This window comes from Vulpes lagopus, chromosome 19 (assembly GCF_018345385.1).
Source record: "Vulpes lagopus strain Blue_001 chromosome 19, ASM1834538v1, whole genome shotgun sequence".
NCBI classification, from domain to species: Eukaryota; Metazoa; Chordata; class Mammalia; order Carnivora; family Canidae; genus Vulpes; species Vulpes lagopus.
In genome coordinates this window covers 12339852-12353839 of record NC_054842.1, presented here as the reverse complement: position 1 = coordinate 12353839, position 13988 = coordinate 12339852, and the positions used below count along the sequence as shown (strand labels likewise).

The 13988-nt window shown below is 42.6% G+C and overlaps 1 protein-coding gene across 6 annotated transcripts in view; it reads right to left on the bottom strand.

Annotated features, from left to right (window-relative positions):
- Positions 1-13988, bottom strand: part of GASK1A (golgi associated kinase 1A) — a 56691-nt gene that overhangs the window by 26576 nt on the left and 16127 nt on the right. For 5 of the 6 annotated variants that reach the window (XR_005984643.1, XR_005984644.1, XR_005984645.1 and 2 more), the window contains exon 1: positions 480-675. The exons of the other annotated variant lie outside the window; for it this stretch is intronic. Coding sequence is in view for 1 of the 5 variants with exons in the window: in XM_041734607.1 (XP_041590541.1) it covers positions 480-509 (30 nt within the window). In the remaining 4 variants the exon portion in view is untranslated. Of the gene's footprint in view, positions 1-479; positions 676-13988 lie in introns of those variants that run through there. 6 annotated transcript variants of the gene reach the window in all.

Sequence of the window (13988 nt, the reverse complement as noted above, 5' to 3'; positions counted from 1 at the left end):
CTTGGCAGATTGTTTTCCCCAATATTCATTCACCTTTGTGTACTTTCTCATTTCTACCAAATTCCTCTTAATTTCTACTTTTCCCTATTTCTTTCCAGCTCGTATTTCACCTCTTCTGGCTATGTTACCATTTTTTTTTCTTGAGTTCTTGCGTTTCTCTTTGTTGGTGCTCCTTCATAGAGGGTCTTTTTTCATTAATCTTTAAAAATTCATAGTAATGTGTGGGAAATATCAGAAAGGGAGACAGAACATAAAGACTCCTAACTCTGGGAAACGAACTAGGGGTGGTGGAAGGGGAGGAGGGCGGGGGGTGGGGGTGAATGGGTGACAGGCACTGAGGGGGGCACTTGATGGGATGAGCACTGGGTGTTATTCTGTATGTTGGTAAATTGAACACCAATAAAAAATAAATTTATTATAAAAAAACTCATAGTGAAGCGACTGCTCAAAATTTTCACCTACTTCAAAGGGTGACTGACCTTCATCTGTTCATAAACTCTGCTGTTCATTGTTCCTTTTTTTCTTAGAGTGTCTCTTTGTGGATGCTCAGCTCCTTTTATGAGTTAGATGAGTCGATTGAACGAGGTTCCTATAGAAGGGACTGAGTTGCATTTGAAATAGTGGCCAGGCTGCTTCCTGCAAATCTGGCTTGTGAGCAGGTTCTCCATGTATCCTCTCTTCTACCTCAAAAAGAGGAAAAGGAATTTGCGTTTTGTCTTCCATTCTCTTTGTTGCTTTCAGATGGTTTCCAGGAGACAGTGGCAAGAATGCAGAGTTCTTTCTATGTAGCCATGTTCATAGAAATAGGCCTTAGTGGCACATTTTTAAGAAGAAAGGAACATGCCCTTACAGAATGCAGTGACTAGGCCAGGCCACAGAACAACCAACTTTTTCCAACTTCTGTGGTCTGGAGCCACAACCCCCAAACAGTTCTGGGAACTCCAAGAGTGCTCCCTCTGTACATTTTCAGAAGATCTATTCACTAGCTTTGTGGGAATTGAGTGCAGCCTCCAGGTGTGCTGGCCACTTAACACTCCCAAGAGACCACCCTTAAAGAGTGTCATGGAGCAGGAAGAGTGGTGGCCCACCAATCAGAGTGAGATTTCTAGGAGTCAGAGAGAGGGCAACGGATAACTAGATCCACCCAACACTCTCTACTTTATCTAATTTCTCACCATCTCCCTCACCTCTATACATGCTCCTCTTTCTATTTCCAATCCACTGAAAGGTAGCACCATCCACCCACATATCCAAGCCAGAAATCTGGGCCTGATCTCCATTCCACCCTTCCCTCTGCCCCATACACCCAAGTCTTGCAAATTTTTCCTCCCAAACATCTCTGGAATCCATTTATTTCTCATTAGCCACTCTGTGTCTACTTAGGCTGAGTGCCTCCTTCTCTACTAGACACCTAACTGGTCTCTTCCTCTAGTCTCTGCTCCTCTACAATCCACTCACCACACACAGGATCATATCCCTCAAAGCCTCTTTGGAGAAAGTTTAAATGCCTGAAGTGCTTGAGCCATACTGATCTTCTTTTAATTCCTGGACAGCACCAGACCCTCTCCACTTCCCATATGCTGTACCCTCTGCCTGGAACATTCCTTTCCCCCTATTCTCATTCTTTAGGTCTTCCCCAGGATGCCTTCCACAGAGGCCCCTCAATGGGCTGGATGCCTTAGCTATGTGCTCCTACAACACGCTGCTTCTCCCTGAGCATGCTCTTTCACGCTTTACTATATGATCATTTAAAGTCTGTTGATTCACACGGGTGGGACACTGGCTCACTTGCTGCTGTGTCTTGGGACTATCTCAGTGCCTGCCACACAGAAAGCTCTGTATGAAACAAGCTGTTAGATAAGAGGGATTTTCAGAAAGGGACCAACACTGTTCCCTGGCCTAAGGCGCTGCAAGTCTGCTTGTGAGAAGGCTCCTCCAATTCTGGGGTTCTTCCCTGTTTGAGGTTGCAGGAGTTTTCTCTGATGCTTTTTGTGCTCCATGTTTGGTCCTCTTGGCCCCCAACTGATTCTAGCTGCCCCCACAGTGGACAGTCCCCTGCACACTGCCAGCTTCACACCTAAAGTGCTTGATTCACTCTTTACTTTCTTGCCTGCTCTGCAGGGAGGCACAGGGGAAGTCAATATCTTTGGCGACTATCCTCAGCCCAAAGGGGACAAAAGTCAGTGGGTAAATGCTCAGTCACCATCCTTCAGAGGGACAATTCTGAGAAGTGTGGAAATGAGCCTCCCTTCTATAAAACAGATGATTCTTACCACCCCCTAAGATGTCTTTACCTGATAATCCTTTTGAAGTGAGATTCTAAATTTTGTCCTTAGATATATTTTTAATTTGGCCTTTATTACTATTTTAAAGGCATACACACGCAGAATACATGCATAAATAAGCACAGTAGAAAACCCAAATAATATTAAGAAAATCAAACAAAATATGAACATCTTTTCTCCTCCTCAGAGGGAGCCACCATCAATAATTTGGATGTACATCTTCCCAGGCCTGTTTCTTTTCTTTGCATTAAGACATGCACATTTGTCATGATGTATTAATTACCCGTGACTGCCATAATAAATATGCACAGACCCAATGGCTTAAAACAACAGAAACGTGTTCAGTATCAGTTTCACTAAGCCAAAATCGAGGTACCAACAGAGCCATGCACCCTGTGGAGGCTCTAGGGAAGAATCCTCCAGCTCTGGTGGCTGCACACATTCCTTGGCTTCAGTCTCCATCACTCCAATCTGTGGTCACTGTGCCTCTCTCTTTTTTTTTTTAATTGTTTAAGGTAGGGAATTTTATTATTATTTTTTAAGATTTTATTTATTTTTTTTGAGAGAGAGAGAGAGAGAGCATGAGTGGTGGGAGGGGCAGAGGCAGAAGCAGACTCCCTGCTGAGCAGAGAGCTCCATATCAGGACCCTAAGGTCATGACCTGAGACAAAGGCAAACACTTAACCTACTGAGCTACCCAGGTGCTCCAATGCCTCTTCCTTTTCTGTGTGCATCAGAATTCTCTTTGCTCCCCCTCTTATAAGGACAGGAGTGATGGCATTTAGGGCTCACTTGGATAATCCAGGATAAGCCCCCCATCTCAAGATCCTTAATTTAGATATATAAAGACTGATTTTTCCAAATAAAGTAACATTCACAGGTTCCAGGGATTAAGATATGGATGTCTTTTGGGAGATTATTTCACTTATACTACACAGTAATTACTTTTAGCATAAAAGAAAGAACCAAGATGTCCTGAAGCTTTTTCTGTATCTGTCTATATGGAGTTACTTAATTGCTGCTTAATAGCTCACAGTAAGAATATGCCATAATATTTATAACCATTCCTCTACAGGAAGAATATTTCAATCATTCCCAATTTTTATTACAACAAATAATGTTGCACTGAACATGCAACACATGCAGCTCTGGGGATAACTGTGAGGATTTCTATACAGGAGACACCGAGAGATGAAGTCGTTGGGTCCCATTCTTTACTGATATTAACTTTTCATAGAATATCAGGTATTATCTCATTTAATTTTCATGCATACGAGGGAAGTGGAAATGATTTCATTCCTATTTTATAGCTGAGAAAACTTAAAGGTCCAGAGTGCTAACATTTGCCCAAGGTTCCACAGCTGGCAAGAATTCCAATATTTTGAATTAAAACTAAAAGGATAAGTGGCCATAGAGAAAGAAATCTGTTTGGTTTCTTTTTCTTCTAAAAAGAAAAATATGCTTTCATGTTGGATTCATAATCTGTATTCTCAAACTTTTGGATACCACTAGGGAAAAATTAATCATCTTTTTAAAAATGCTTGAAGAAGACAGACTGTTTTGATCCTCTTCTTGGCCTTACTTGGCTTCAGACAACCTGGTGAAAGTTGGCAATTGTGCAGTTCTGCAGAGAGAAAAGTTCAGACCTGCCATGAGCAGCTGTCCCCACAGGGCCACCCAAGTAAAGCTTTAGGAAAAGAAAAGCAGCTTTGATCAAACTGAAAGAAAAAAACATCCTCTGAAGAGAAATATTCAGCTGAATAACAAAGAGGACATTAGAGAAGGGGAAAGGGGAGTGATGCATGATATACTAGATTGTTTGCTTATGAGACCCAACAGACTCCATCACCACACCCTTGCCAGCTGAACCCACCCCCATTCTTCCCATCCAAAACATTCACACTATCTTTTCTGCCCTGCAATGACACTGGTAGGCAGGGAAGAGGAGTGGTGTGACCTTCACTGTCTATTTCTACAGCTTCTCTATTTCTCCTCCCCTCCTCTAACCCCCAGCACCCACCCTTCCCCCAAGACTCCTCCCATAATTCCTCAGAGAAGATGCCCACTGGCCTGGCAGTCACATCCACCTACACCTGCAGAGGAAGAGGTCTGAAGAAGAGGGTAGCTAGAAAAAAATGGGATTTAGGGAAAACATAGCTGAGTTCTCGATCAGCTTCTGCCCTGCTGAGCTGTGTGACAATGGGCAAGTTACACAACCTCTCTGGCCCCTTCCCTCAGTCATAAAATGGGCAGGGAGAGAATGAGATAATTCCTCCCTCCAAGGATTGTCATGAGAAGTAAGTGAAGTTAAAATATGTAAAGGGTCCATCCACCACGTGGTTTGGTACATTTAAATAAGTAGTGGGATCAATGTTTCTGCTTTCTCTTTCTGAACTCCCTTTACCTTTCTGGGATCTGAAAAATGCCCCCTCCTTTCCGGGGTTTGGCATGTTGTAATGTCAGAGTAAAAAATGGTGTATTTGGGAGCACAGCTCAAGGTAGAGGTGGAACGAGAAAGTCTTTTATAATAAAACTTCAAGTGTAAGCCAAGTGGAGACCCCTTGGCAGTGGAAGGGGTTTCATCCTACAGAAGTTCCATCCAAGATATCAAGATATCAAGGAAGCATTTGCTTGGCTTAAAAGCATGTTGGAAGGTGAGGAGAGAAAAAGTAGGAGCCAGAAAGGAAATATGTGGAGGGACAAAAGAAAAAGACTGAGTTGTTTTTTGTTTTTTGTTTTTTTTTTTAAGACTGAGATTTTGACAAAAGTTGGATTTGGGTTCCTTAGCAACTGTGAGAAGGAGAGCCAGGAGAGTTGAAAAGAGCCCAGCCCACTGAGAACCCGGGGACCTGTGCTGGGCTGGAGATAGCCACCACCAAACTCCCTATCATTGCCTCCACAGAGGGTGGAGGACCACTCTTCAACATGAAGTAAAGGTCAGTGTCATTGGTGGTATTATTTGTTCACTATTCTTCCTTCTTCTTCATTTTGCCGTGGTTTCACTGAAGATAGAATAGACCTCTCCACCGGCGTTGACCTTGGCCATATGACTTGCTTTTGCCAATGGAATGTTAGTAGACATCATATATGCTACATCCTACTAGAGGCTTTGAATATGCTTGTATGGTTTGACTTGCCTCCCTGCAAACCTGTCCTCCACTACGGAGGCATATGCCCCAGGCTGGGCACCTGGAGGGAACCAGAATCCAATCCCCAGCCTGCAGCCAAACCAATCACATCCACTGGGCTCATCCTACACATAGACATAGATGTATATTGTAAGATGTTGAGATTGGGAGGTTGCTTGTTATGCAGCATTATCATAGCAGAACTTAATACAGATCCTTTGATGGTTTCTGTTGGGCTCAATGTGTGCCCTTGGTCAGGTAACAGTAAGGCAGTTTAGCAATGAAATATAGTGCCCTTCCCTTGACTAATAAGGGCATAGTGCTGTCACTACAGATAGGCTCAGGTTATGATAAAGATACTAATACTGTACCCTGTTCACAAATATATCCCATGAACAAATTACTTTCATAAGATGGGCAGATGGCATCAAAGAGACTTCTGTTGGGGATCCCTGGGTGGCGCAGCGGTTTGGCGCCTGCCTTTGGCCCGGGGCACGATCCTGGAGACCCGGGATCGAATCCCACATCGGGCTCCCGGTGCATGGAGCCTGCTTCTCCCTCTGCCTATGTCTCTGCCTCTCTCTCTCTCTCTCTCTCTCTCCCTCTCTCTCTCTGTGACTATCATAAATAAATAAAAAAAATTAAAAAAAAATAAAGTTCTAAAGAGACTTCTGTTAAATGGAAACCAGAGAGGTCTTTTGAGAAAGACTTTTTTGAAGAATTCCAACAGAAACCCGGTGGCCTTTGCACCAAGACAATTTCATAAACAAAAAAGTTGGAGGAAAGAACTTGATTACAGTTTGTATTGTACCAGCCAGCAGGAGACTTTTTTTTTTTTTCATTTCTAAAGGATCACAGGGAAAGGAATGTTCATCCACTTTGGGAAAATCCAGTCAGGATTGACTTTTGGGCCCTAGATCTCCCTTCCCCAGACCACCTTCCATAATGCCCTGCTCTGAACCCTGACATCCCCGTGCTTAACAGCTGTGATTCTCACTGACTGCTGCGTAGGAATGTAGTGGTGGAGACAGAGGCAAAGCAAAGCCATCTTTTCTCAACTCTGAGGTGTCAGTAGGATGACAAAACCCTGGTCCTCCACTAAAATGCCATGGATAATGGGATAATATGCTGGGCAGGGCAGGTGGAGAGAAGACACAGGTCATAGGTTCCTCTTCCAACAAAACAGATAACATTACAAGGCATTTCCAAAGTGTTTCTTGGTGGGAGTTTTCTGGGTGGGAGAATGGGCAGAGGGAAGCCATGTGGTATGTGTGTGTGTATAATAAAACTCATATTTGGCCTTGGTTCAGGAGTAATCACTAAAGGTGTCAAAGGCCCTTCCACTTTGTCCTCCAACCTCTGCTCTCTTTCAAACTAAACAATCCCCACTGGCTGATCACAGATTCATCACTACTCAGGCTCTGAGTGAGACTGGCAGAGATTTTGAATTTGAAGTTTCTGTTCCATTTTTTAAAGATCAGTTAAATAATTTTCATAACAAAAGCATGACTAGAGTAAAAGGGAATACATAAGCATATTTTCAGAAGGCTGGATTAAAACCACATGTCAGTCCTGTGAGTAACACTGCATGCTAGACCTGGTCAAACTCTGCTTTCCTTGGCTGAATCCAGAGTCAGGCTCCAGGGAGTGGAATTTGGTCTGACATAAGCCTGGGGGCAAAGGTGACAGGCACAGACCATTAGAACTTCCAGGCACACAGTGTCCCTCTCCAAGTAAGATCTGCTGGGTCCTGGGAGACTGGAGCTGTTTGTCCCACTGTGGGCAGAATCCCAGGCTGCCTGTCTTCTAAGCCACCACCTAGCAAGGCTCCCTTGCTCGGCTTGATTAGAGAGTTGTGATTTTCCTTCCACATCAGCAACTTCAAGACAAAAAAGGACTTTTGCCCCTGTAACTTCTAAACCTAGCTAATTTCCAGGAAAAAGAAACACACATACATACACACACAATGATAACTTATTTGGTGTTCACTGTGTACCTGGGACTGTTTGAAGGACTTATTTCTCTTGACTAATTTAATCTATATGCCAGTCTTATGAGATAGGTATTCATATTATCATCACATTTTATAGGTAATGGAAACAAGTATACTAACCAGGGTAGCACCAAGACATGGACCCAGGCAGTCTGGTTCCAGACCAGTGACCTAATCTGGGAAGGGGCTGCCACCCAAAGCCCCTGCTCCAGCCCTGATTGTAAAAGACTGCACTTTGTCTCAGGGGTAGGCCCTGCCTTCATAGGAGGCTTACTTCTTTGGGACTGGTCAGTTCATCTGGAAAATTAAGCTTGCATGAGATCAAGGATAGGTGGCAGTTTTTTTGCAAAGGGGAAAATTGAGGGAAAATAAAAAACATTTTTGGGCTACATTTATTTTATAAAAATAACTGTTTTGTCTCATGTTTTACTTAATTAAATAAAAGAATATCAATGAGAGAACACTGCCATTAGGCCCACTCAAATCTGGGCATACTTGAGGGGTAACTTCAGAAGCAGTTTCTTATGATCTGTTATCCTCAAATGAGGTCTAGGGCTTGATCTCAAAACCAGACAGGTTCTATGCCTCCTACTCCTTCCAGAACCAGATGCTGCCTAAGTTCCCTTCAGCTCAAGCACTCTTAGGAGGGAAGCCAGGAATATACTTGTGGTGAGGAAACCATACAGCATAGACTTGTTGAATCACAATGTTGTACACCTGAAACTAATGTAACATTGTGTGTCAACTGAACATCAAGCAAAAAAAATAAAAGACTCTAGCCTGGAAATTGAACATAGCTGACCTGAGAGATGAATACAGCAGATGCTATTAATAATAGCCACTTACCAAGCACATACCATGTGCCAGGCAGGCACCCTCAAAATCCCACAATGTATGTGCTACTATGACAATTTCTACAATTAAATTGTACAGTATTGTCCAGAAGGATTTAGAGAAGTATCTTACTCAAGCTCACAGAGGTGGTCAGTGGCAGGCAGGGTTTAAATTTTTCCCAGAGTCTACATATTTTTTACACCATCACAGAATGATGAACAAAGCCTGGGGAGACAGGGGTGAGTTTAAGGAGGGGCTAAGCATGGTAAAGGGACCTGGGATTTTGCTGCTCCTTTCAACAACTTCCTATGGCTTCACAGGGTTTTTACTTGCAATTTGGTGGGTGCTATGTCCAAGAAGCCAGCTTAGTCTTGTAAATGGTGGTCGACACAGTGGGTTCTTAAGGATGAGGAAAAGTCCTTATTGAAAATGAAAATCTCTTTTCATTTCCCCCACTCCTCCTTAACCTGCCCAAGTAAATGCTCTCCTTGGCACATTTTAAGGAAAGTATCTTCGTTTTGTTTTGTTTTATTAATAAATTTGTTTTTTATTGGTGTTCAATTTGTCAACATACAGAATAACACCCAGTGCTCATCCCATCAAGTGCCCACCTCAGTGCCCGCCACCCAGTCACCCCCACCCCCAGCCCACCTCCCCTTCCACCACCCCTAGTTCATTTCCCAGAGTTAGGAGTCAGGAAAGTATCTTTGAACAGCTAAAAGCACTATAGATATTGACCTTGGGGGATTTATGGCAGAGATGCAGACTGAAGGTTCATGGCAGGGGATAATCTGAAGTTCTCCTGAGGCTCAGGTTTGAATCTCATTTACCCCAAGCGAATGATTCCATGAATGTCTGGCCATGTTCTCCTGCTTGGCTTCCAGAACATAACTACAGGGATACAGTCACTTTGTGATGTGACAGAAAATTCCTGGTTGAACAAATGGCAATAGCTGGTGCTCGGAATGGGAATGAAGACCAAAGAAGTCTTAAAAAGAGATGGTTCTCAGTCTAGAAAAGAACTGAAACAGGGAGAAGAGCCCTAGGAAGTACAAGTTTTAAACACAATAAAGAGAAAAATGTTAAATCTAGAGACAGCAGGCATTTCTCCTCAGTGAAGACATGCTAAGTATTAAAAGACTATGTTGGCAAGCCCAAGAAAAAAGGCTTCCATCACTCATTCTTCTACCCCCATACACCTCAAGCCTGCCAAAACTTCTTCCAGCCATGAGGCAGGCAGGAAAACAACAGATTCAGAATCCAGGTTCTGAGGTCAGGTAAATGCCACCAACACAACAGCCACCTAGTAGAGCCTCAATAGTATATGAAGGCATGAAGGAAAGAATGAATTGCATGTATTCAAAAGAGTAACACAGTGGTGGGATTCAATTTACAACTGGGAGGGGGGATTATCTTTTTTGGACTAGGAGTCTCAAAATCTCTGATGACATATCCTTACTAATAAAATTTGTGAGCACATCCCTCTAATACACATTATTTTCTCCAATATTTACAGATTATTGTATATGAATATGTTCATCATAAAGCATGAACAATAAATGAAAAGTCAGAAAAGGATTGTGTAAAGCAAATGTAAACAGAATTTCTAATATTTTTATACTGTAACCTAGTGGATTGTCTAGGGTACTGCTGAGGTAAGTGAGCCTCACTTTGAAGACCTTTAACCTAGAAACAGTCTGCTTCTTCATACACAAAATGACTCTGGTAAAGAGTAATCTGAGTTTGACTGTGCTCATCTGTTATTTTTTTTAAATCTATTGTGGATAACCACAATGATGATTTGAAGGGGATACAGGACCAAGTAGAATAAGTATTTTCTTGTGTAAGTTAGGAAAAAATGTCAAGATTGAGATCAACAGTCTAGAGACTATTCTCAGAAATAAATGAATCAAATAGAGTCCAGGTACACTTGAATGAGAAAATCAGAGTCCAGTGAATTCTTATAGTCCCTAAATGTTCAGAAGTAAAAATCAGAAAAAAGGTCAGGAAACAAGAAATTGGAAATTGTTGAGCTTGACTATCAAGAATAAAAAAACTGAAGAATGAGGTTCTGCTCTGAGCCAGTGATTATTTAACTCAGCACTGACTAATAAGAATATAATGCTAGCCACATACTAAATTTTAAACTTTCTAGTAGTCACATTTTAAAAAGGGGAAAAAGCTAAGTGAAATTGACTTTAATAATTTTATTTAGCCAACTATATCCACAATATTATCATTTCAACATGTCATTATAAAAATTGAGATATTTTACATTTTTTGTAATAAGTTTTTGAAATTCAATGTGTATTTCACAGTTTAGCACATCACAGTTCAGGCCAGCCATGTTTCAGTAGGTGGCTGGTGGCTACCATCCTGAATGGCACAGATCTAAAACTGACACATAGATCCTTGGAACCCCAGGAGTCCACAGTGTTTGAGACATGCTATGCTAAAGGATAAATGATACCAGATCACTTAGATCAATATAACTGTAAATACAAACACAAAGGCAAGCATAAACATTATAGTATAGTGAAGTTCTAAATTACAGGAAGGTTAGACTCTAATAGAGTAAAGTAGGCACAAATTAAGTCTTGATCAAAACTACCCCTGAAAATCCCTCAAAAAGGAAGCTGATACATGTCAGTTTTTCCTCCAACCTTAGAACAGATGTTGAGTCTTTTGTCTCAAGTTGGGAAATTCTTGTAGCACACTCAGCCTCTGACACTGTCAATCTTGAGAAACACATCAGACCATCTAACAGGGGATTTGGGGAGAAGAAGGTTTGAAACACAGGCCTACCTAGTTCCATGAACATTTGGAAGGAGATTAGCAATAACTGGCACCAGATTCCTAATCAGCAAAGTTTCTAGTAGTAAAAAGAATCCAAAATGGAAAGGAGGGTGTGTGTAACGAGAGAAAAGGGGCTCAGGGAACTGCATCAAATGCAGTAGGAAACACAATTCAAGTGGGAGAGAGGGCGGTTGAAGAGAGCAACAGGCCTGGTCCCTGGAACCTACAAGTCAAGAGGAAGAAGTGAGTCGAGAACCCAATGAGTAGAAAGCCTCCCTAGCTCTCAGAAATTCTTTCTCCAAAGTGAGATTGATTGCCCTCTATCACACAAACTTTTTAAAGCACGTGTATTGTTGCACCTAGAGGTGTCCAATGCCAGTGCTCTAATTATATCCCCAGAAGCTCACCTGCCCCCACCTTTACCCCTGCCTTCCTCACTTCCTCCAATTCCTCACCAAGGCTCTTGGCAAAATTAGGTGTTCCTGGAAGGCAGTAGCTATAGCCTCCCACCTTGAATCTCAGTTCTTCCCTTTTGAAAGGGATCAAGTCAATCAACATTTCCCCATCTGCAGCTTTCTGTTCAGGAACAAATAAGCAAGCACTGCATCCCTGTCCACATACTTGCTAAGGGCTATGTGAGCCCTATGAGCACAGAGCAATATTTCATAACATCTGGCTCCTTTTCCTCTGTTCTGGCCTCCTGCCCTGGTCTGGCTGGGCCAAACTCATTTCAGGCTGGATGTGACCACATGCTGTTTGGATTAAGTTGCATCGAGTGTTAGAAGGAATGATCCCTTATCCTGGACTATGTATCACCAAGTTTCACCAAGAGAAGAGGCTGGAAAGGTTCTGCTCCTCTTCTGGGTCATGAAGTGCAACTTCTTTCTGCAGATGACCCAGGGCAGGCTTTCTGAATTGGTTCCACAATGTCAGAGCTCTGGTTAGACAGAGTTCTGCTAAAGCGAAGATCTGGTGCTGGGTGTTTCCAATACTGGGGCATGTGGAATGGTGCATCTGGTGCACAGGGGAGGGGCAGAGTTGGAAACGGGGAGGAAGAGCCAATGAGAAAGTTTACGCAGGCAGGAAAATGTGGGCTAAACTCCATTCGCCTCCCATGATAGGCATCTACTGAGTACCTCCAGGGATACACTGTAGTGCTATGGGGGTCCAAAGGAACGAAAATCTCCCTGTCTTCAAGAAAAATGTAAAATTCAGTTCAGGAAATGGGTCCAGAGCAAGATTTTATTAGATTTTTTTAAATAATAAATTTGTTTTTTATTGGTGTTCAATTTGCCAACATACAGAATAACACCCAGTGCTCATCCCATCAAGTGCCCCCCTCAGTGCCCGTCACCCAGTCACCCCCACCCCGCCCCTCCTCCCCTTCCACCACCCCTAGTTCGTTTCCCAGAGTTAGGAGTCTTCATGTTCTGTCTACCTTTCTAATATTTCCTACCCATTTCTTCTCCCTTCCCTTCTATTCCCTTTCACTATTGTTTATATTCCCCAAATGAATGAGACCATATAATGTTTGTCCTTTTATTTTATTTGATTTTTTAAAGATTTATTTATTTACTTGCTGCTAGAGGTGCTGCAGGCAGAGGGAGAAGCAGAGCAGCCTCTCTGCTGAGCAGAGAGCCAGACAAAGGGGTCCATCCCAGGATCCTGGGATCATGATCTGAGCAGAAGGCAGGCATGCTTAACTGACTGAGCCACCCAGGAGCCCCCTGAGCAAGACTTTAAAAGACAAATCTCAGAAGTAGAAGAAAGTAGTCTTCAGTGTCCTCTATGCCCCATCTTGCTGTCCAATATAACTAAAACTAAATTTGTTCATAACCCCAGCCACTTGCTGGATGATTATATAGTTAACCTCATGGGAGGAGCAATGTAAAATTTGTTAATGTAAGAAGAGTAGAATTTACAAAGTATTAATGTGGTCTTCCTACTTGCACTCCTGAGAACTTGTGCTGAAGCATATCCATCTACCTGGGATAAATGTTACAAAACGAATGTTACAAAAGACACGCAAAGGGTTAGACCAATGTTCACCTTCTGATATACAAAACAGAATTATGGAAATTCATGGACTTGTATGCATAGCTATGCATAGCTGCTGTCTTGAGAGATTTCCCAGTCTCCTTCATCTCTCTCTTTAGCATCAAAGGCCAAGCCTGGAGAATCTAGCTGACTTGGCCCCAGTTTGATGCCCTGGGTTTATGTGAGCTCTAAGTTCCTCCCACTTCTGAAAGTCTGCAGCTCCTTGTATTTTCACAGACCCAAAAAGGAACTTCATTGAAGAGCTATAAACCTACTCTGGATATGGTAGGACACAGCAGCTATTTGTTAAGTAACTACTGATTTGCTTTGTTTTACTAGATGGGAGTGGGAAAGCATTTGAAGGTCACATTGGTCTCACTCAACACTTAGGAGTGCAGAGTCCTAGCCTGACCTCATAGGACTCTGCCAACTGATGAACAGGAGTAACACTATGGCCTCAAAGCAGAGGCTGGATGACTCTCATGGTAAACTGAATAACAACCTCCGAAGATACCCAGGACCTAATGCCTTGAAGCTGCGAAATTTATGTGGAAGGGGGGGACTTTGCAGGTATGACTAAGTTAAGGATCCTGAGATGGAGAGATTATCCTGGATCACTTGATGGGCCTTAACTATAATGGCAAGTGTCATTTTATAAGAGGGAGGCAGAGGGAGAACTCACTACAGAAGAGGACAAGGCAATGTGATGAGGGAAGAAGATTAGAGCAAAGCTATTTGAAGGTAGAGGAAGGGGCCACAAGCCAAAAAAATTCTCTGCTAGTGCCTCCAGAAAGAACCAGCCCAGCTGACACCTTGACTTTAGCCCAGTGAAACTGCTTTCAGACTTCTGACCAGAACTGTAAGAGAACAAACTAATGTTTGAAGCCACCAAGTTTGTGGTAATTTGTGACAGCA